Raw genomic sequence first — 22,892 nt, 5'->3', positions numbered from 1 at the left:
TGACTCCCATGTAAAGAAGATTAAAAAGTAACCACTGTTAAATGACAAGTAAGTGGTACAGACAAGTAGTTTATCTTCAGTAAAACAGAAATAAGAAAAGTAGGAAGAGGAAGGAAAAAATAAATGGCAAAAATATGTTTTCAAAACTGTTTCTATAGTTTTAGGCACATGTGTTTTTTTTTTCTCCCCAGAATGTGCAAACCCTCATGAGAACTACCAGTTGAACAGTCAGAGAGCTTGCTGTTCTTATTTGCCTGCTCTTGTCAGCAGAGATAGAACAGCAGCAGTGTTCTGTAGACTCTGCTGTCTTTTATTCATCTGCCTTTTGTGGTTGATTTATCATTTTAACCACATAAATATAGTCACTTTGAGGAACCTCTGAAGATGTTAGGTTGGCACGTAATATTCTTTGGAGTCCTTCTAAAGATGTTTGAGATCCATATACCACCTTTGGGACTCAGGAAATTATTGACAATATTATTAACAGAGCCCTTGGTTTACAGTTCTTTGATTTTTAAAATCACATATGATCACATTTCCTACTATACTACAAAAGCTCTACAGTGATAATAAATATTAGAGTTCTTAAAAAAAAAAAAAAAAGACTGGCTCTCCTTTAATCCCACAGTTAGTTTTTTGTTGGTCTTCCTTAAATAAGCAGAGGCCAAGAGCCCCTGGAACCTGATTGCAGAGGAAGGGCTCACAGGGCTTCTGGTTGGAGTAGGTTCATTAGGCGCCCACAAAGGCCAGTGCCTCATTTTACAGATGGGACGCACCAGACAGATCCTTCATTTCACCTTTTAAACATCTGGCATTTTAGTCTGTTTTCTCAAATCCATGTCACATTTACACAAAGCAACAACCAAGTTAGTAGCAGCATCCTTTTCCTCTGGAGGAAAATTTGAAGTATGGAAAGTGACCCACCCAAAAGTCTCAGAACCACTCAGCACAATAGAGGCTTTGTTTGTGTTTGATAATGGATGTTGCCTTCCATTTACGCCACCCTGGAGAGTTCTTCATTTCTAATGTTTATGCCTGTGTGACATTTTCAAGCTGTTATGAAGATTCCTCTTAAGATGTTGCTGAACTGACTGTACAAATTTAGTTCATTTAAGTCTTTCCTCATTAGTCATTTGTTTTATTCTCTGATAATTTTCATTCATTTTTTGTGGGCTCGTGTATATGGCAACAAGGAGACAAATATTCAGAGAAGGCTATATAGTTTATTAGGTAAAATTAATCTTTTTGAAACCAATTTACATTTATCTAGGATCTCCTTAGGCGTTATTTTATTGCCAGAATTTTGAAAAAATGAATTCATTGTTACATTTTGAAAACTTGTTACCGTATATGAATATATGAATGTAATTATTTGAATGGCAAATCCTTCTGGGAGTAAATTCAATATATGTTCCTGGTGTGAATTAACAGATGATGAAATAAAATGTCTCTGGACTCAACAACTCTAATAAACTTCCATAAACTATGATTTAAAACCCTGGCAGATGCATATGGGGCCCATTTGGGGTCTCTCTCTCCTAGTCCCTGCTCCCTCTTCCCCAGCACCTACCACCTGAAACAGATCCTGGAAACCCCTCCAAGCTTTTTTCATTCCTCCCAGGAAGCTCTGACCTTTTTCAGGAGGATTCCAGAGAAATTGTTGATTCACGTTTCCTAGGATTGAAAGCGGCTTTGAATCTCCTGGGATAATAAGGGATGGGAGTGCTGTGTGTGTGCTAATAAAAAAAAAAGTGTTAGTCACTCAGTCGTGTCCGACTCTTTGCAACCCCATGGACTGTAGCCCACCAGGCTCCTCTGTCCATGGAACAGGGGATGGGAGTGGTGTGTGTGTGTGCTAGAACAGTGAATAAATCCTTACTGTACATTGGAGTCACCTGGGAGACTTTTTAAAATGACTGATACTGGGGTCCCACTTCTAGTTATTCTGACTTAATTGGTTTGGGATGTATTCTGAGCTTTTGAACCTTTTAAAGTTCCACAGGGGCTTCTGATGTTGAGAATCAGAATTCTAGCACTGCGGTTCTCAAAGGATAGCACGCGTGAGAATCCCCTGGAGGTTTTGTTCAGACAGACTTCGTTCAGCAGAGGGTTTGTTCAGGCCCCACGCTCAAGATGTGGGCCTTAGAATTGCCTCTCCAGCAAGGTCCCAGGAAAAGCCGATGTGCTGGTCCATGGACCACTGTTAGAGAACCACCCATCTAGAGCACTTTATCGCATCTGGGCATCTTGCTCCAATGCAGATTCAGACTCAGTAGGCCTGGCATCGGTGGCGCTTCTGAGCTCTTACAAGCTCCCAGCTGATACTGTTGCAGGTGCTGCAGGCCCAGCCAGGCTCTAATTGAAAGCATCGTTTACAACTCAGCTCAGTAATATCCTGCTTAGAAAAGATGTGTGGTCTGGAAGACTCCTGGAGGTACCAGGGGCTCAGCATACAGCCTGGACCACTCAGTGGCAGGCAGACATCTGGACGGCTTCGTGCTTCTTTGGCATTTGGCCAGCTGCCATTTGCCAGGATGTTTGAACATGCCTCTGGTGAAGCTTTGTTGTCAATAGAGAACTCCATTGTAAAGATTCTCATTTTGCTGGAAGAAGTAACCCCGTGATTCTCAACCCTTATCACAGGATAGACTCACCCAGGGAGCTATTGAAACAAATAGAAATTCTCAGGTTCCTCCCCCAGAAATTCTGATGTAATTGATTTGAGAAGGGCTCCAAGACAGTGGCATACTTAAAAGCTTTGTAAGTGAGCCTAATGCACAGCCAGGGTTGAGAACCACTGAGTTTAAGAATCACATGTTGTGGTCTTACAGATCATTTAATTATTGTTCTTTATATTGGGCTAATTTATATTCCACTCTGGTACAACTTTATTAGGTATTTGAAAACAATTTAATATGGCATGCTTAACAAACCACCAAGGAAAGGCTCTGCGTGGGTTCCATCACTGTTAAATTCTGAAAGAAAATGCTGGGAAAGTACAGCTGGTGTTTCCGAACGAGCTGAAATATGAAATATTTCTGGGACTGTATCAACAAGCCTAATTTTTTCCCCTTGGGGTTATGATTGTGTGGAACAAGTCTTCACTGCAGAGCTTGCCAAAAAAGGTTATGATAAAATCATGGAATGTGAATGAAAAGAATTCACAGTGTAACTTTAAAGGAGTCGGTCTCTAGATTTAAAAGCATAGAATGACATGTCTCTTGCATTTGTAATAGAAGCTTTCAAAACAAAATAATGCTGGATGTAAGAAAGCCCCTCCTTTATGTCTGTACGGCCAAGGAGCAAATGAGATGGGGAGAATGGCCAACCAGAAAGTGATGAGGACACAGCCGAAGACCCTGAACCTCTTTACCTTTGCAAGTGACCTTCACATTCTACATGTGAGCAAAACTGTAGCCGTTGACTAGACATGCACATATCAGGAAAGCTGAAGTTTCTCTTGCTTTCCGCATTGTGCACTAGTGTGAAGACTGTGCTTGGGAGGCTCTGCCACTTACTGTGTGACCTCCACCAAGTTTCTTAGTCTCTCTGTGCCTGTCTCCTCATCTGCCAAGTAGCGATGCTGAGGTTGTCTCCTTCACATGGGAGGGTGAAGGGCTGTGAGCACGAGGCAAGGCATCGTGCCTCCTCCCCCGGAGAAGGTGTCCAGTGGGCAGATGCTGCTTTCAGTGCTCTAGCCTGACAGTGAGAATTGAATCCTTAATAAGAACTGTCACTCATCAAAATATTTTTCTTGTCTTTACTGGTATTTTCTACTTGTGAAGTGTACTAATTCAGATTTCTTCTTAACTATCATGAGATAAATATTTTCTACATGGAGAGTAAGCTTGTTCTTGCCTTGGAGCCTTTATTCTTGCTGTTTCCTATATCTGGGACCTCCCCTCCTCGGCCCTACATTTGCCCACCTTCCGCCACCTTTTATCCAGGTCTTTGTGCAGGTGCCATGTCCTGACCTCCCCTACCTGGCCAGTACTTTATACCCAGATGGCCAATTCTGCTTCCAAGAATTTGTTGCTGTCTGGCATGATGCTGTGTAGTTCTCTGTTTATTATGTAACTCCTCTGGAATGGTAAATCCAGGAAGGCAAGCAAGGACTTTGTTTTATTGCCTGCTCTAAGCCCTCTGCCTAGAACCCCTGGTGCATGGAAGTCACTCAGTAAATATGTGTTGAATGAATGGATTAAAAAAGGATTCATGGATTGCATCTCAACTGGTACAAAGATGTGTCTCCCAGGACCACCTGGTGGCCCCTGTGGTACCCTCCATCGATGCCATAGCTACTCTGGGACTTTGGATTATAAAGGAATGAGATTATAATAAAGGAAGGAGATTACCAGTGAGATGTGGGGAAAACAGTGATCCCAGACTCTTCCCTTCTTAATGCCATCTTCTACCTACTACATTATTTTAATCCAAATTTGGGGTCCCTTGAAATAGCTCCATAGTTAGGAATGCCCAAGGATTGTGTCAGAATGATGACGGGTTCCCTGTGTGCATGTATGTGTATATATATGAGAAGCAGGATAGACTTCAGCAAAGCAGAGTGCCCAGAAGCATCGGCTTTGCAGTTGCCAGTCTCAGTTTACTAGTCCATTTTACGTGGCCTAGGGCTTCCCTGGTAGCTCAGATGGTAAAGAATATGCCTACAATGCAGGAGACCGGGGTTCCATCCCTGGGTCAAGAAGATGCCCTGGGGAAGGAAATGGCAACCCACTCCAGTATTCTTGTCTGAAGAATTCCATGGACAGAGGACCCTGGTGGGCTATAGCCCATGGGGTCGCAAAGAGTTGGACACGACTGAGCAACTTTCACTCACTCACGTGGCCTGTTTTCCATTAATAAGTGTACAGAGTATCTGCTGTTATTTTTAAGTGACCATTTTAAGAGATTTTGAAAAAGGAAGAAGGCTTCAGTGTCAGATGTGTGAGACTCTACAGAAATTAAATAGAATGAGGATCTGGCAGTAAAATTTTTCTATTTAGTCATTTTTCTTTTGGCTTTGGTTTAATTAAATCTGTGTTTAAAGCAAAAAAATAAAACCTTGAATGCATTTGCTACTTGTAGATCATGATTGTACTTTTCCTCCTGACATATGGACCTGGAGAAAGTTTACAAATAGCCAAGATGCAGGCACATGGGTTAAAGTGATGAGGATTGATAGAAACTTGCCATTATTACTGTAATGTCACTTTAATACTGGGTGACTCTCAGCACTTTGAGGACTCAGCTCTTAAAGGAAGATTATTAATATGTTGTTAATGTGATGAAACCAGCTTATTTCCCTTAATTATCTCTGTTGTAAGTGATACTGTCACTTTAGTTTTTCTGTATCTGGGAAAGTTTTTTTTCTTTCTTTTTTGTAAGATGCCAGTTGCAAAGTGTTGCCAGGGGAACCAGACTGAAAAGCTTGTTAATTAAGTTAAATATTATATGTTAATTAAGAGTTAAGAGAGGCTTCTGTTCAAATGGATAAAACTTAAAATTCAGAGGTAATGACATAGCCACCTTCTAAATGATAGAAAAATATATGGTGCGTCTATAGTTTAGAGATGGAGGAGAGACAAATGAATAAATGAAATCTGCTGCAGGAATTATTTAGAAACAGGCTGAGAAAGAAGGTATTAGAAAGACAATTCCTGGTGCTATGGTAACCATAGTTGGGTTTAAGTGACAGACGACTGGTTGGAGGAAGGGAAGGATGCTGGATGAGTAAGTGTTCTAGGTAATCTATTGAAAGGTGAATAGAAGGTAGAAGAAAAGAATAAAGCTAAGAACATTAATGATTACAAAATAAAAAAGTTGTATCTTAGAAATCTAAATTCCTTGAGAGCATCATCACTTTACAGTTTTCCAAGTCAGTATAACAGGCTTGAATCTTATGCCGCTAGTCATGAAATTATCAACACAGCCTTGAAAAATAAAAAGTGTTAGAAATACAAGGAGAAGTTGATGGTTCATAGTGGGAGATTTTTGTAGATACTTCTTGGAAATCAGGTAAAAAGTGTAAGATCTGGGTAAGCTGGGGGTCATAATTAAGCTTGATTTAATAGATTTGCAGGTTTGTATTCAATAAACAAAATATATGTCCTTTATGAATACTCATATATTTTAAAGTTGGCCATCAGCCATGTAAACATACCTCCCTGCCAAAAAAAAAAAATGGATAAACTTAAGAAATTAACAGAAGTAGAAGATTGTATAGCCTAAATTCTCTGACAATAGGGCAGTGAAACTATAAATTAAACTCATAAAGAAAGCCAAAGACAATCTACCCATGCTGAAATTTGGTAACACTGTTCTTAAATGTCTTTAGTTAAAGAGGAGATCAAATGGAATTAGAAATGATGAGTTACATTAAAGTACTACATATCAGAAATTAAAACAAAAACAGCATCTGGCTAAAGTATTAAAATCATAATTAAAATTATTCACACTTCTGAGAAAATAAAAGAGAAAGTGAACTAAACATTAATCATTAAATTTAGAGGAAAGCCAGTTAAACGTTCTAAAAATCAAAGAAGGAATAGATTTGAAAACTTCAAAGAACCCTTGAACATATAAATAAAGAAAGCTTGGTCCATAAAGCCTGAAGTGAATTTGAGAATCTAGGTGAATGAGATATTTCTTAACTAGTATGTGTTAGTACAGATAATTCTAAAAGAGGTGGAACACCTGAATAATCTAGTAGCCAAAGAAGAAATCTGTTCTTTCCTTCTTTAAACAAACAAACAAACAAAAAAACTCCTGAGTTCAGGTAGTTTCATAAGTGAGTTGTATGAAAACACCAAAGAATAGATAAATCTTGGGTTACTCAAACTGCTTTATAGCCTAGAAAGAGGTAGAATGATAAACATTTCATTAAGAAAGTTCTAAAACTAAGACTGGATGAGGCCAGCATGTGTGCACACACACACACAGAGAGCTCCGAGCTAGTATTACAAACTTATTAATCTAGAAATATCAAAATGTTGGGAAGTCAAATCCAGCTGGGTATTTAGAAAGAAGGTTTATCCTCAGACTGGTTTGAGATCTACTAATTGATCATATTAGTAAGTTAAAGGGAAAGTCAATATGAATCTTGACAAAAGTTGAAAAAGCATTTAGTAAGATTTAATCCTTATTTTTAACATTCTTAAGTCATTTCAGACTGTGCTTCAGACAGTGTTAGTGGTGGCCTACCTTAATCCCACCTGTGTGACCAAGGCAGGTCTTAAGTAAATCTCTCAAGGCTTGAGCTGCAAAATATATACCAGTAGGTGACAACGTTGGAACTGTTAAAGAGCAGAATAAATAGGAATATCTAATGTGTTGGGTTGTATTGAAGCATATGTTTGAGAAGTCTGATCATACGTAACAAATATTTTGCATGATTAGAATGTAGTAGAATGTGATAGAGAATACGTCGATGACAGCATATTAACAAGAGTAGAAATTAAGTGCTAGTTGCAGTTAAAGTCATAGCCCTCTTATTAATTATGAGACCATGTGTTTGTATTTGCCAGATCATCCATCAGCGTACTTTACATGCTTCATCTCCCATACACCCTTCTCCTCCTCAGCTCTTGATCTGTTCTGCCCACACTGATGGGGATCCAGGAACGGAATTCCTTTTAATTATGTTCTCTTCTCAAGGCAGTTGCTCAGGGTTGTGATGTGAAATCAGGTATATGCATCCTCTGTACATCCTGTTGCTGCCACACTGGCCTCTTGCTCTTCTTGGGACACGCAGAAGTGCCATAGCTGTGCCCTCTGCTGGGACATGCTTCTCCATGGCCCACCCCTCACTTCTGTAAACCTGTTCAAATCAGGTTTACAGAAATCAGCTTCCCAGTGATGCCTATTCTGACCAAATTGTAACTGGGCCCCCCACCCCCGCCACTTCTTGCATGCACTCTGATTCCCCCTTGCTCTGCTCTGCTCCCCCCACACACACCTAGCACTTACCACCTGCTCCTCCTGTATAGTTTGCTTATTTATTGTACCGATTATTTTATACCACTCTCTCTTGCATTGTAAACTATATGAGGGCAGGGATCTGTGTTTGTTTTCCTTGTGGAAACAAGGCTGCTGGAACAGCAGGCACTCGAGAAATATCTTTGCATGAATTTACTAGAACTATGAATATGAAGATGCATGAATTTACTAGAACTATGAATATGAAGACTCACCTATGCTCTTTTGATTAAATAAGAAATAGACAAGGGAGATGGACAGTTAAATGAAAGATACAGTGATCAAGGTTGAAAATGACCTGAGGGACACTTAGATTTTGTAAATAGACCTACTTTTGTAATGTAAAGAGCTAAGTGGACTAGAAGTGAGGAGGCCTGGATTCTTGCTATATTTTTACCACTAACCTTAGATAGATCACTTGAATGCTAGGGCTTTAGGTTCTTTATCTGCAGAACAGACTGAAATTTTTCATTTAGAAGGATAAACTGGGAGACCTCTTGCACCTTACCCAGCTTTGTGATTCTTTGCAGGTTTTGTTCTAGGGAAGACGGTTTATGAACGTACCCCAGTACCACATGGTGTGTTTTCCCCCAGCAAGTCCCAAACTCTTTTCCCCCAAAGGTCATGGGGCTGTGATGATGTGCTTTTGGTTTATTTCAGGGTTTTTCTCCAGGGCCTAACATTGCTGTAGGTTTCTTGAAAGCTTAAACCAAGACTGAGCTGTAGTCTGGGGCTTCATAAACTCAGTCTGTCTTCGCTTGATTTACTTATTTATTTACTCTCTAAAATTTAAGTGCAGCAGTAGGTTGGTGATACAGTAGTGGAGAAGGGAGAACGAGTCATCTGATGGACCTCTGCTAGGGATAGAAACACTCTAGATGTCATTTAGGGAAATGACATGGGAATTGGGCTCAATATCCATCTTGCTGAAGCTTTCATATCATCTTAGTACTTCATCGCCTCAAATTTCAGAGCGGGGAGGTCAAATTCCTCCATGTTAACTGCCATGCACCTTGTCTCCAGACCCCAAAATAGCCATTAGGTATTTGTGGGTCTGTTTTTGGTGTTTAAATGTACACTGTTCACAAAGAACAGCCCTTAAAACTCCTTTCAAACTAAAGATCTTTTCGTTGGTCAGCGGCTCAGTCCCGTCTTCAGAGTCTCCATGGCACATACATATCTTCCCTTGGTCTTTCTTCATCTGGTCCATGTGTTGGACATGGATTGTTCAGCACAAGGAAGGGGGATGGGATGATGGAAGAGGCAGTGTCCACCTCTCGCCCTGTGTCATGAGCAGGTCTCGGGAGAGAGTCCCACGAGAGGCTCAGCTGCATTTGAGGTTCTCGCTGGGTATCTGTCTGTCTCCTCCTCTTGGCTAGTTAGATCATAAAGACTGCCAGCACTTCTGGGGAAAGTGCTCCGCGCTGCCCCCTTGGGCCTGTGCTAAACTCTTTCTCTCCCATTCAGAAGAGAAGCCAGATTGCTCCAAGGCCCGCTGTGAAGTCCAGTTCTCTCCACGTTGTCCTGAAGACTCCGTTCTGATCGAGGGCTACGCGCCCCCTGGGGAGTGCTGCCCCCTCCCCAGCCGCTGTGTGTGCGACCCCGCGGGCTGCCTGCGGAAAGTCTGCCAGCCAGGATACCTGAACATCCTTGTGTCCAAAGCCTCAGGGAAGCCAGGAGAGTGCTGTGACCTCTATGAGTGCAAACCAGGTATGCACAGGTGTGGTCCCAGCAGCCTCGCTGCTTTGCATCAGAGGGTAGCAGCAGCCAACCACCACCTCCCCTGCCCCTGTGCCCCCCCACCCCCCGCCCCGGCCGCCACACACACAGGCTATGCTGATGAGCTCTGCAGACCTGCTACTTTGAGCTACTGGCAGTCTGACTTCTGCCCTCTAGTCAGAGGACCAGATAATTAACTGGTACATAAGAACCTTCAGAGAGGGATCCTGGCTTTTTCTCCTCTTCTTTTTTTTTCCTTCAAAATGTGCTTGATAGGGGCAGTAGGGTTAAAATTTATGGTCCTATGGCTGCCTCCTTCATTCCCCCAGAGAAGGTCATCATCCTCATTTGCAGATATAGCTGTCATTTTAAAGTATTACATTTAAAAACAATCATCATACATAAAACAGAAAGTTATTTTTAGATAAATACATGCATCAAAGTGCCAGCCATCTTATAGTGAAATACCCAGCCCCTGTCTTTCTTCTTGCCAGCTCCCCACCATTCCTCGACTGACTTTATAGCTTGTGCTAAGTCATCTTTGACTATTTACTCAACTTCTCTGCCACATTCGTTTTGTTGCCATGGCCCAGCTGTTCCTTGCTCTATGGCATTTCTAACATCCTTGTTCTTATGACTGCATTGTGGTCTGTGAATAGGTCTGGACTGGAGTGATTGCCTCTTTGAAAGTTTCTAACCATCGGTCAGATTTTTTTTTTTAACTGCTAGTTAAATGCTCAAGCCCCACAATCCCTTGCTCCTCTCTTGAACTGTTCCATCTGAAATACCTCTGGCTGATCGTCACCATCACAGAACCACCATTGCTCTAACTCTCCGTCTTTCTCTGTGTCTGCATCTTAACTCTTCAGTGTCCTATTCCTTTCTTTTCTTGAACAGAAAATTTGAGTCATATTATAGTTCTCTCACATTGACTGAAATGAGAATGCCAGTGCCGAGACAGGGTTTTCGGGAAACAAGGAAACTACAAAAATTCAAAGAGCCAGGGTTTCCATTTGGGGACTCGTAAGTGCAAGTGAACGTAACAGTGACCCGTGCCTCTATTTGCCCCCAGTTTTCAGTGTGGACTGCAGCACCGTGGAGTGCCCCTCCTTTCAGCAAACCGTGTGCCCCCTGGACAGCTACGAAACCCAAGTCAGACTCACAGCGGATGGCTGCTGCACTCTTCCAACAAGGTCGGTCTGTTGTCTGTCACGCTTTCTCCTCTCTCCAGTGTGGGTGCATCTAAAAATCAATTTCAGGCACGCAGTTTGTGTTTCCCAAGTGCCAGGGAGCCCTAAGATCCTCCTGTTTGTGTGGAGAAGTCACTGAACTGTTACTGTGACTTGGTAGTTCCACGTATGGGCCAAAGGCAGGTGTCCTCAGGATAAGTCCCTAATCTTAGAGGGTCCTCAGGCTGGGGTGCCTGTGCACTTTCTAGGCCGGGTCCTGAACAGGCACGTGTGTCCCTCAGTATGTAGCCACATAGGCAGCGAGGTACGGATCCATGGTAGGCATGTCGTTTGATCCTCCACAGTGGATCTTAAGGTGTTTAACTGTTGTGTCCAATGGGACGAAGCACTGCATGCGTCATAGAATTGCTCCTCAGGGATCCTTGACGTTTGTTATTACACATCTACCCAGACCCATAACTTGCCTAGGCCACTATGAGTTTAGATTTCTATAATGCTTTCTGAAGGCCAAACAAATCTCTCTTTGGCTTGATAGGGGAAAAGCTGCTGTCAGTTTAGCCTTAGTAGCATGACGTCTCCTTAACCCTGTGGGACTGGGCTTACTCTAGAACTCAGGGGTGCCCAGACCCATCCTTGCCGGGATTCATAGGACCACCATAGAGCTGGCACTTTGTGCTTTGCTTCTGGAAAGACTGAGCTTGGACACTGGGGGCTTACATGCTGTTCCTCGGCTGAGTTGCCCTTCCCTCTTCCCTGCCAGGCCCTCCCCTCCAGCTTTCCCAGGTCACTAAGTCATGATTTTGACAAGTCATCTCATTTCTTTCGACTTCTGGTCCACAGTTAACATCCAGAGTTAACACGGTGCCTTCCTTGACCCAGTGTCTAGCCTCTTTCTCCCCAGTGCCAGGCACTTAGCATCTACATCTGTTGCATGAGTAATTGTGATGATACAAATGGTTTGCTAAGATAGGAATGTGTATGGTCTCTAGTTAAGGTAAGTATCGGTGATTTGTCTGTGATTGGAGTAGACATCCAGAATTGGTTCTTATTACTGGTTTCTTCTTTCTTCTCTTAAAATGCTTTAGTTCTTTGGCATTTCCTAATCATTGTCCTGAGAGAAACCATAGGATTCTCTCAGACATATTTTACAGGACTTGCCCAGTCCTTTATAGTATATCATAAAACACATGCAAAGATTTTTGTGACCTACAAAAATGCAGTGGTGCAGCATTTTCTTATGACATTACAATGTGTTAATTTATGTGAAATGCTTGGAAAGGGTTGAAGTATCGTGCAAATGTATTTACTTATCAGTAAAGGAAGAAAATGGAGCATTGCTACCAGCGACAGATGTCCCTTCAAGGTCTTTGTGAAAAGAGGTGGCACATGATATTAGATCACTTAATCAAAACTGAGCCAGCTGTAGATTCACAAGACCTGTAGAGAGGAAAAGGGACGAGTCTCAGTGCACTGTTACAGACATAATGTAGCACCATCTGCATGTAGGAGGCGCAGTGGGCTATTTTTTCAGTCACACTAGGGGGTCGAAATGGATAGAAGCCACAGGAAGACATATTTAATCTCAATTTAAGGAAAAAATAATTTTTCACAACTAATGGTGTACAGTCATGAACTTGGCTACTTCCGGAGATAAACTGAGCTCCCTGTGGCTGGAGAGCCTTCTCTCCCTCTGGGTGGCCACCTTCCAGAGATGCTTAGGAAAAACATCACTTTGGAAAGGAGGTTTGAGTAGAGGCCTTTTTATCCCCATGCTTCTGTGAGTCCTGTAAACATAAACCTTGGGATAGTTATTAAATGTTGACATAGTTTTTACATTGGCATTCAGAACCAAAGCGTGGTCAGTTAAAGGTGACTCTAATGTAGAGTTGGAAATATGGAGAAGGAAGCCATTCAGAAATCCCACGGTACATTATTTGCAGGGAGGGCGTTCTCACCGCTCTTCGGTTTCCTGTATTTTAAATAGTCAGTGACCCTTCCTCCCCTGCTGCCCCTTGTCCACGTGCATCCTGTGTTCCCACCTGAAATAGCCCCTCTACCTCCCCCGCACCCCGCCTGCCCCTCCCCCTGTCATGCTCTCAGGCTTCGGGCCCTTGCATTTGCCTTCCCCTTCTACAGGCTTCTCCTTTTTCAGGACTACATTTCCTTCTCTTTGAAGCGTTTTTCAGTCTTCAGCCCCTAAAGATGACAGGTGTCTCTCCTCTACTCTTATAATGTATTAATAATAATAATAATTCCCATGTATCTCTTTATCATAGCAGTTTTCATAATACATTGAAATCAGTGATTTTGGGGGGGCAGTCTCTCTTAAACTCTGTGTGCTTCTCAAGGGTTAGGAGTATTTTATAGCTTTCCATATGGTATAAAATGTGAACCTACATTTATGAATGAATGAATGAACAGGCCCACTATTGGCCATGATGACGTATATTGCAGAAGAGAAACGTTATATTTCTGCCATTAGGTAGTAATAATCCTCCTTGTCTCACTATAAAACCCTTGCAGTTTTCCCCCAACTCCCTTCTTTATGGCCAGTTTTTAGTACTGCAGAAATCCTCTGCTCCAAGCACTGAGCTCACCTCTCAGTTAAATTCCACTTTATCCACAAGGTCTTTGTTCTGCAGCCAACACCCAGCTCATTCCCTAGGTACTCCCAACATATCCTGTCCATGTTGCCAATTAATCATATACTTCCTTGCATTGTTATGTAACTGTTAACATGGATAAAGTCTTGTCTCACCAGCTAAAAGACATTTCTACAGGTCAGGAATTGTGTCCTTTCTTTTCCTCTGCATATGTGTTAATTTCAAATGAATCAGTAAATGCAGAATAGACTCAGAATATGACTTGACTTGAGCATATTGAGCTGCCTACTTATTAAGGAGGATGGCATTCACGTCATTCTTTGTCAGGAGAATAAAAACCCAAACAATCACGTGAAAGTGGAAATAGAAAGAAAGCCTAATATGTTGTAATAGTGATAGTATTTTAAGGGGAAAAAGGCTACATAACTTTATCCTTGTGTGTGATCCACATCAAAAGTTTTCTCTTTGAGACCATGAGTAGATGTAAAGAAGATCATTTTAGAATATGCAAAACCCTGTTACGATGACTTGACCTTTACCAGCACATGTATAAAGAGCATTGTTAAGAAGTTAAAGCCATTTGAGATCAGAACTGATTATACGGAGAATTCTGGGGGAGAAGCCCTTGACAGTCGGGATGGAGTATAAAGTATTGGAAGCTTTAGCAGAAGAGGTCTACTTTAGGTAGAAGTCACAGACCCCTTTTCTGTAGGATTTATGGTACTTGCATAGACTAGAAAAGGAGTCTGTGGACATGTTTCCCCTCATCTTGAAGAATAAATTCCTCCCACCTTCATTCCCTCCGAATGGAATTGCCATTCTCAGTGAGCCTGTCGCCCATTCAGGCCACTGGCTGCCCTATTTCAGTACTTGCTCACTTTGTGAATCTTCTTTTGAGTTGCCTATTTTCAGTTCATTTTTTTCATTCAGTTGTTCATTCACTCATGGAACACAAGCTGAGCTGAGCTCTTCCAGGTGACAAGACACGCCCTTCCAGGTGTCCTAATCATGCATGGATATCTCTTTCCACTTCCATGCCTGCCAAGTACTGGTTCTCCCACCCATCCCTGCCCTTTCCAAGGATATGTTAGTCCTGCTCTCCTTGCTCCATCTCTGCATTTTCTTAATGCCCCATTCTCCATTGTCACCTCTTTTGCTGTCTTTTCTCTTGAACTTCATCCTATTTAGGGCTCCCCTGGTAGCTCAGCTGGTAAAGAATCCGCCTGCGATGCAGAAGACCTGGGTTCGATCCCTCGGTTGGGAACATCCTCTGGAACAGGGAACAGCTACCCACTCAGTATTCTGGCCTGGAGAATTCCATGGACTGTATAGTCCATGGGGTCACAAAGAGTCAGACATGGCTAAGCAACTTTCACTTTCACCCTGTTTAGACATCGTTCTTCTGTGTGATATAATTTTCATGGTTAATTCTTCCTTCTCTCAGCTTGGTTTAGGCGTCAAGCACCTTGCTGGTACTTTTCATCCTTTTCTGTTCTATTGGAGCTTGAATACGTTGTGAGGTAAATGGCAGCTCATCATACCTTTCAGGAGATAGTGGGAAGGAATGAGTCTTAGTGGCTCTGGTCCTGAACCCTGCATGATTACAAAAAGGAAAAATGGGACTATCTGTGGAGCTCACAACACTTCATGGTTCATAAGGCCATTTGTACGTGTGCACAGATATACTTGCCAGTGCCTCCATGAGAAAGAAAATTTACAAAGAGAAAGCCGTGTCAGATGCATTGATCAAATGATGTCTTTGCAAGGAAGGGAAAAACAGGAAAGTCTTTAAGTAACATCTAGGTGCAGTAATAATGATAGCTTAACTTACAATGTGCCTTGTCGTTTACAAACCTTTTTTTTTTTTTTTTTTTAAGTTTTGTTGTCTTCATTTTGTCTTTCTGACTCCATGAGGAATTCACAGATATGAAAACAGAAGTCGAGAGAATAAGTGACTCATGCAAGGTCACAAGCGTTGTTTGGTACAGGGGACAGAGCAGGTCCAAATCTTTAGCCCGAGTTCTTTGATTTAAAGCCCTGTAGTCTCCACTGCATTTTAAAAAAACAATACTTTGTTGTTGTCTTAAAGCTCAGGAAACACATCAATGAATATGAGTTAATATCTCAACCATCGTATTTGTTTATAACAGTGTAGTACATATTAACACAATATACATATGTTTCAGGCCACCCTCAGAAGTAATTGTTTAAAACAGTGAAGCTTTATTATTTCTCATGCCTCAGTGTGTTAACTGGGAGGTTCTTCTGCAGCTAGCTGGTGGCTCACCTGGGACTGGATGCTCCAAGGTGGTGTCGCTCACTTGTGTGGGCCGGAAGGGCCTGTCGCCCACTGTGTGGTCCTCCATCCTGGCTCCTTCATGTGATGGCAGAAACAAGGGAGGAAGCAGCAAAGCTTTAAAAAGAGACCAGCCTGGAAGGCACACAGCATGACCCCACTACATTCTGCTAGTATAAGCAATTCACAGGGCGAGCCTTGGTTCAAAGAATGGTGCAGTGGATTCTGCCTCTAACTGGGAGAAACTGCAGAGAATTTGAGGCCATTTTTAAGTCACCATAACATACATATCTCCAAAATAGGGACTCCTTTAGTTTTCCTTCTCTGATGGTGGAGAGTTGGTGGAGTGCTACAGCTCTGTGACTTCCTTTTCCAATGACCAGTGTCCTTTTGGCCTGGGGCTCTTGGCCTCCTTCCTCCCAGCCACTCCCTTCTTGTTTTTTCCTTCCCTGGCTAGTCAGCAATTTACCTGGGAGTAGATACATGATTTAGAAGCCTCTGAGCACTGCCTAAACTTTAAGCATCATTTAGCTGAACATTATTTTTAACTCTTCTCCTTGCGGAATGTTGTGACTACCTCGTTAAACTTAGTTTTGCCCCATCACACAATAGGAAATACCATTTTTGGACACCACAGGATCTGCCTGGTAAAACCGGGTCAGTTTTTAAAACATCTTACATCTAACAGAAGAGTCTGAAAGAGTTTTTTGGCCAACCCAATACATAGTCATTCCCTTCTAGTCTGGTTGATTATAGAATGCTTGAGAGACCTGGACCCACAGGTGTGGTTGGAGTGTGGAGCCCGCCCAGGCTGTGCCTCTGTGCATCCCGTGTCCTGTGTCAGCCAGCTTAGACTGTCTTAAGGAGAAAGCTCCTAGATCATGATTTTTTTTTCTCTATGCTCTGTATTCTTTGCTGTCCCCAGTGTACATGCCTCATTTTACAGTTTTTCCTTTGCCCCTGTAATTTTTCACCAGGATTTTTAGGTACAGGTTCACAGGAGAGAAGTTAACTAGTTAAAAATATAAAAATTAATACCTCTCTTCTCTTTCCTTTTTCTGTACTGTATGTTAAGTGAGTTTTTTAACATCATTATGCCTCTTCTGCTGTGTTATGTGACTCTTCTTATGTTTTTATTAAGATGAATGAATGTGTTATTTATAGTCAGCCATTCTGAATTTATTTTAATGAGATTTCTCCCCAATTTATTCTGAAATGTTCTGTTATCAATTTCTGTCTCTAAATATGCATTCCTTAATCATTATTGAGAAAAATCCAATCCAGTTATTTTGAGGTGGAAATAAATGAAGTCATTGTTTATAACATTCAAAAACTTAAAATAGAGTTTCTCCTGGGTTGTGTGCAGTGTATCACGCCAGGTTCCCAAGCTCCCTCCTGGCTCCAGCCTCTCTCTGACTAAAGGGTCTGATTCTCTTCCAGAGCCTATATCCAGAACATTTATATCACTTGCTTTCTGAGACTCTATACTGAAAATCCTCTTTTATTTTTAAATTAAGATTTGGAATCATTGGGCTAAGCATTACTTAGTCCAAAGTAATTAAGATTTTAGAGTATCTGTTAGTTACAGTGTTGACTAATATGTGACTTTGGTTTTCACTAAAAAGCTGAACAGAATGTCTTGAGCATGTTAAGATTCTGAGTACAGTTCCAGTGAAAATGCAGCTGAGCCTGAATCCCAGTGTTCCTCCACCCACCCAGGAGACAGGCTGTATGGCTCTTTGCTTTCAGGCAGGGTCCTACCTGCTGAGTGGCAGAGCACTGCTTTGTGAGCATGAGTCACAGGGCAGCACCGGCCCCTGTGGCCCTGAGTTCACTCCCCTCTAGCTCCACCACTCAGGAGACCTAATGTCCCATGTCCTCCACTTGCCTTTACATTGTAGTCTGTAAGCAAATGTATACATGTGCGTAGACAGCTAAACAACACTCCTCCACAGATGACCTGGTGCTGTGCAGAGAGAGCCCTTGTCTAGATCTGAGTTCTAGAATCCATGTCCACTTATGCATGAATCTGGATAAGCCTCCCAACGTCATCTGGATCCGTTTTCTTACCTGAGAGAGGAGGAGACGAGGAGGGATTTGATGATCTCAAAAGTAACTTCTACCTTTAAACTCTTGGACTTCCCCCAAGCTCTTTAGAATAGCGGGGGGAAGAAACCCAACCTGCTGGTGATCAGAGACTTCTGGGAAAGAAGACAAGGGACTCAGAAGACAGAGAGTGAGAGAGATGGTTTTCATCATGATAGGAAGAAGGTAAAGTCGAAAGGAAGTCATGAAAGAATTACAGTTACTTTTTTTTTTAGTTTTCTTAAAAAAATTCGGTAAGGCAAAATGAAATAAATTATTAGTCTAATAAAAATATTACAGACCAATCATTTAAACCAGGATAATCAGAACTGGTTGAATTGTGAAGGCTGAGTGGTGATCCAGCAAAAGAGATTGCCTGTTGGTTAATGGCTAGCTGGATATCGCTAGTTGCTTTTTCTTTTTCTACATCTATAAATAGATAGCCCCTTATATAGCAGGAACAGAGACTGTCTGGCCAAAGGCTGAATCCATAAGATAAGGATTTACTCTATTAAACTGCTTTCTAATAGAATGTGGATATCTCTGCCTGTCAGCCTGCCTTGATGGGTGCATTGTGGGGAGGGTGATGTGTGCAGCATCATTATAGCCCTGCACACTCACCGGTGTGAGCTCCATCAACCTGTACATGTCTGCCGACTGGCTCCCACAGCCATATTCGTATCTGTTTGTGCCCAGCTACTGCTGCCCCACTTTCTTTAAGGTAAAGTCTGTCTTTGTTTCTCTTCCCTGTCACACCTGTTTATCTAGGTTCTCCATATTTTTATTGCATTTTTCTTTATTTCACACTAAGTTGTGTATACACATACACACACACAGAGCATTATATTTGTGGAAGAGTTTTAGATTCTCTGACTTTATGATTACACCATTTTTTTTCTATGTCTCTTCAAGTAAAAAATGGTCTATTGAGTTACAGTCCCTTCTTTGTTTGAGCCTCAGTTTTATTTCTGTCTCATAAGACATTGACCTTAGAAGACAATTTCTCACTCATTCCCTGTTGTATATCATAAAGCTCCAAACACTGTAATTCCAGGAAGGGAAATAAGATAAAAAGAAGGATGCCCCAACCCTGTTGTATAAGAAAGATACATCAGATATACAGCCCATGGCCAGAATGAAGGTCATGAATTTTGCTACAGTATCTAAATAGTCATATGCTGCTGCTTCAGGGTGAAAATCCAGGATGCTTAGTTCCCTTTGCTCCATCCTGATCTCTTTGGACTCTCAAGAAAACTTGCCCTGTTGGTACTGTATTGTATTATGATAATAGAGTCTTGGAGATTGCTGCACACTGGTTTTTGTGACTGGTTGTAGATATTTAGAAAAGAAGCTTTCTGGGGTTTCAGAATTTACAGCCTGAAATTGACTCATCCTAGATGAAGCCAGCAGAATGGAATCTTTGGCAAGTTGTCCTTTCCCTTCAGAAGTGCTTGAGTTACATCAAAATTAATCTAGCCACAAAGCTGCAGTGAGCAAAAACAAGGTGCAGATTTGGAAGTGCTCAGTTAAATAGCCAAGACTCATCGAGAACCTCGTGGAAGACAGAGAACACTGGGCTTGGTATGGGGTGTGGTGATGCATAAGATAAGGCTGAGGCTTGAAGGAACTCAACACCTCACAAATACCACCTCCACCAGTCTCAGAAAAGTTTCAGACCTTTGGAAGGTAATAAGAAAGGAACACACACACACACAGAGGTAACCTGCCTTCTAGGAAAGAGTCAAGTCATAGACTGGATTTCTACCAAATAATGAAAACTGCATTTAATAAAAAGCAATAAAGCAACCAGCAAGCTTTAAATCCAGATTAGGCAAGCCTTAAATCCAAACTACGAAATCAAGGACCTCAAAAAGCATACACACAGACAGAATCACTGATGATCTTTTTTCATATTCCTCCATATTTGCCTGTCGTTTCAAAGCTTGGAATCTACAGGTCCCAGCTTATAGAGAAGTCACAGTTCACTATTCTGCATCATTTAACATCTATCCACTTCTGAGTAATTGGAGAAGGAAATGGCAACCCACTCCAGTATTCTTGCCTGGAAAATCCCACGGACAGAGGACCCTGGCAGGCTGCAGTTCATGGGGTCGCAAAGAGTCAGACACAGCTGAGCACATTTGAGTAATAGTCTTTGAGAGTCAGTGTCAGAAGTACCTTAACTTTCTCTTGGTTCCTACACGTGCACTTTGGTGGTTCTGTTTTCTAGAGCTCCCCAGTCACGTCTTGACTCTAGAACCTCAGCCTGTCTTCAACTGGATAGGGCAGCAGGGACCAGGGGGTAGGCGGGATGATTATACAAGGGTCAGAACATGGAGGACAGAACTAATCACGGGCACATCAGCCCAACCAGACAGGGACGTCAAAGCCAGAAACTTCCTGCAGGGGGCTCAGAAAAGCCAGGTTCCTTCTCAAAGCTCAGGGAGCCCCTCTTAGTCCTCTGAGTCAGTGTTAAGTTTTAGATCATCCAGTAACAGTTTCTGTAGATCCCTGTGTTCCTAACAGTGTGCTGGGTGATTAAGTTGCTTGTATGATGCTTACTGAAACTAACCAGTCAGAATTATCCCTGAATATTCATTTTCAAAAGGACTTGATCAAATTAAAGCCTTGTAATTAATTATCATGTCCATCTGTTCCCAAGACCTTGTCTTGCAGAAGATGGCACTTAATAACAGTTTTTTTTAGATTAATCTATTAGTAGACAGATTTCTCTAATTCAGTTCATATTTTGGTTGTTCCCTTTCATTTGAATAATTTATCCAGCTGCTTTGGGGATAAATAAAATTAACTTACACAGTATGTAAAATATGCATTAGCATAGGGCAGATTTAAAACATTCCTGACTCTTGACACGCTATCATGCAGCATTCTGTTTTTAAATACATGCAGAAAAATTTGGAAATATATTTGAAGCCCTTCTTTCTCAACTAAGAAAAGAACTTCTATTCTCTTGCCCTCTGTCACAGTAATTTTTGGCCCAAAGGAGCAAGTCAACTCATGACTAAAAAACCCAGAGTCTATATTAAACTCTGATGTTTGTAAAACAAAATAATTGTAGGAATTCCATGTTATTATTGGACTTGTCCCCAGAATGAAGAAAATATGCTTTCCTAGAAGTAAAACCCTTGCCCATTGGAGATGAACTGTCTCCCTAATAGAGAGTTTAATTTGTCAATAATTCACTTCAGATGTGTAACCCTGTACTTCCTATACTAGTGTCTTATGCCTTTTGTGTTGCATTTGACCAGTGTCTATTCTTATTTTGTACTTGTTTCACTCCTGAAACAACAAGCTTTAGGCTGTCACTCAGGAGCTTTCAGTTTGATATGAGGGAGACTGGCCATCGCCAGATGATAAATACATGGCCCTCTGACTGTTACTGAAAGAAAGTCACTCAGCTGAATTCTGTAAGACTTTCATTAAAAATGGAAAGAAGAATCCACAGCCTGGATAATACGGAATCTCGGAGGGCTTTCCACACCCACCCTCATTTGATATCATCATCATGATTCAGCCTATTGGAAGAATAGCTTCAGACAGTTCTACAGAAATGTTTTGTGAAGTTACTTATGAAACTAACAAGCAAATCTAACCTGTTAAAATCCTCCCTCTTTTAGAAATGCCAAAAGCAACACCCAGTACTGTGGACTGTATTTTACTCTTCATTGCACCTTTACATGGGCTGTAGGTGATAAGACTCATCATTGTGTAGACACAGTTTGCAGAGGGTTGAGAGTTATATTAGCTTAGCAGACATTTAACTGCTTGACTGCAACCCTGAAGATAGAGACAGCTGGTTTCTTTTGGACTTTTGCTCAGTCTGTTGTGAATGTATTATCACACAGACAAGTACATGTTAAATGATCCTTTCCTGATTTTGCCTTTGTTTGTATGCTATGGCTCTTGTGATAAGAGGACAGAGTGCTTTGATCTCCATTAACTAGATCATGGACTCTTGAAGACTCTTATGACACTTCCTAAGACGTTAGATTGTGTACTTTTTTGAGGACAAGGATCCACCTTGTAAGTCTCAATGTCATCATTGTCTTTCACAGGTAAATACTCAGTATACGCTTTTAGTTAAATTTATAGGTAGTTAAGCTGTAGTAAGTCCTAGCACCAGAATCCCATAATGTTTTTAGTCTGTGTGGAGAACAAATATTTGAGTGTTTATCACGTGCTGGATGTTTTGCTAACCTTGTAGAAATAAGAAGTAGAGACTGTCAAGGAGCTTACAGACTAAAGGGAAGACAGATGTAGATAATTGGAGCAGTTTAAAGTGCTGTGTGCTTTAGAAGTAGAATTGTGCAAAAAACAGTAAGCTTATAAAGAGATACTGATTTTGATTGGGAATTTGACTGTTGGATTTGACTTTTGAGCTCAGTCTTTAAGAATGAGTCAGAGTTCACCAGATGGAGAAAGAGGAAAGGGCATTCTAGGCTATTGTGGTCATCAATTTTTATATTTTTAATGTGTCCTGCAACTTAAAAAACACCGATACAGTGTATTAACACATATATATGGAATTTAGAAAGATGGTGATAACGATCCTATATGCAAGGCAGCAAAAGAGACACAGATGTAAAGAACAGACTTTGGAACGTGTGGGAGAAGGTGAGGGTGGCATGATACGAGAGAATAGCACCGAAACATGTATATTACCATATGGAAAATCGATTACCAGTGCAAGTTCAATGCATGAAGCAGGGCACTCAAAGCCGGTGCTCTGGGACAGAGTGATGGGGTGGGAGGGAGGTTCAGGATGGGGAGACACATGTGCACCCATGGCTGATTCATGCCAATGTATGGCAGAAACCACAACAATATTGTAATTATTCTCAAAGTAATTATTTTTAAAAAATCAGCACTAATCCCACCATGCAGGTAGTGCTGCTGCTGCTGCTAGAGCCTGAGATGCAAAGAGATGCAGGCTTAATCCCTGGGTCAGGAAGATCCCCTGAAGTCAGAAATGGCAACGTACCCCAGTATTCTTGCCTGGAGAAT

The 22,892-nt window shown here is 41.6% G+C and overlaps 1 protein-coding gene across 3 annotated transcripts in view; it reads left to right on the top strand.

The window, feature by feature from the left end:
* CRIM1 (cysteine rich transmembrane BMP regulator 1) overlaps positions 1-22,892 on the top strand; it is a 209,689-nt gene that overhangs the window by 84,511 nt on the left and 102,286 nt on the right. For all 3 annotated transcript variants that reach the window (XM_070379739.1, XM_070379740.1, XM_070379738.1), the window contains 2 exons: positions 9,442-9,684; positions 10,766-10,886. In XM_070379739.1, the coding sequence (XP_070235840.1) occupies positions 9,442-9,684; positions 10,766-10,886 (364 nt within the window). The remainder of the gene's footprint in view (positions 1-9,441; positions 9,685-10,765; positions 10,887-22,892) is intronic.

This window comes from Bos mutus, chromosome 11 (genome assembly GCF_027580195.1).
Source record: "Bos mutus isolate GX-2022 chromosome 11, NWIPB_WYAK_1.1, whole genome shotgun sequence".
Classification (NCBI taxonomy): Eukaryota; Metazoa; Chordata; class Mammalia; order Artiodactyla; family Bovidae; genus Bos; species Bos mutus.
The sequence above is the reverse complement of the archived record's forward strand: the minus strand, read 5'-3'. Positions and strand labels throughout refer to the sequence as shown.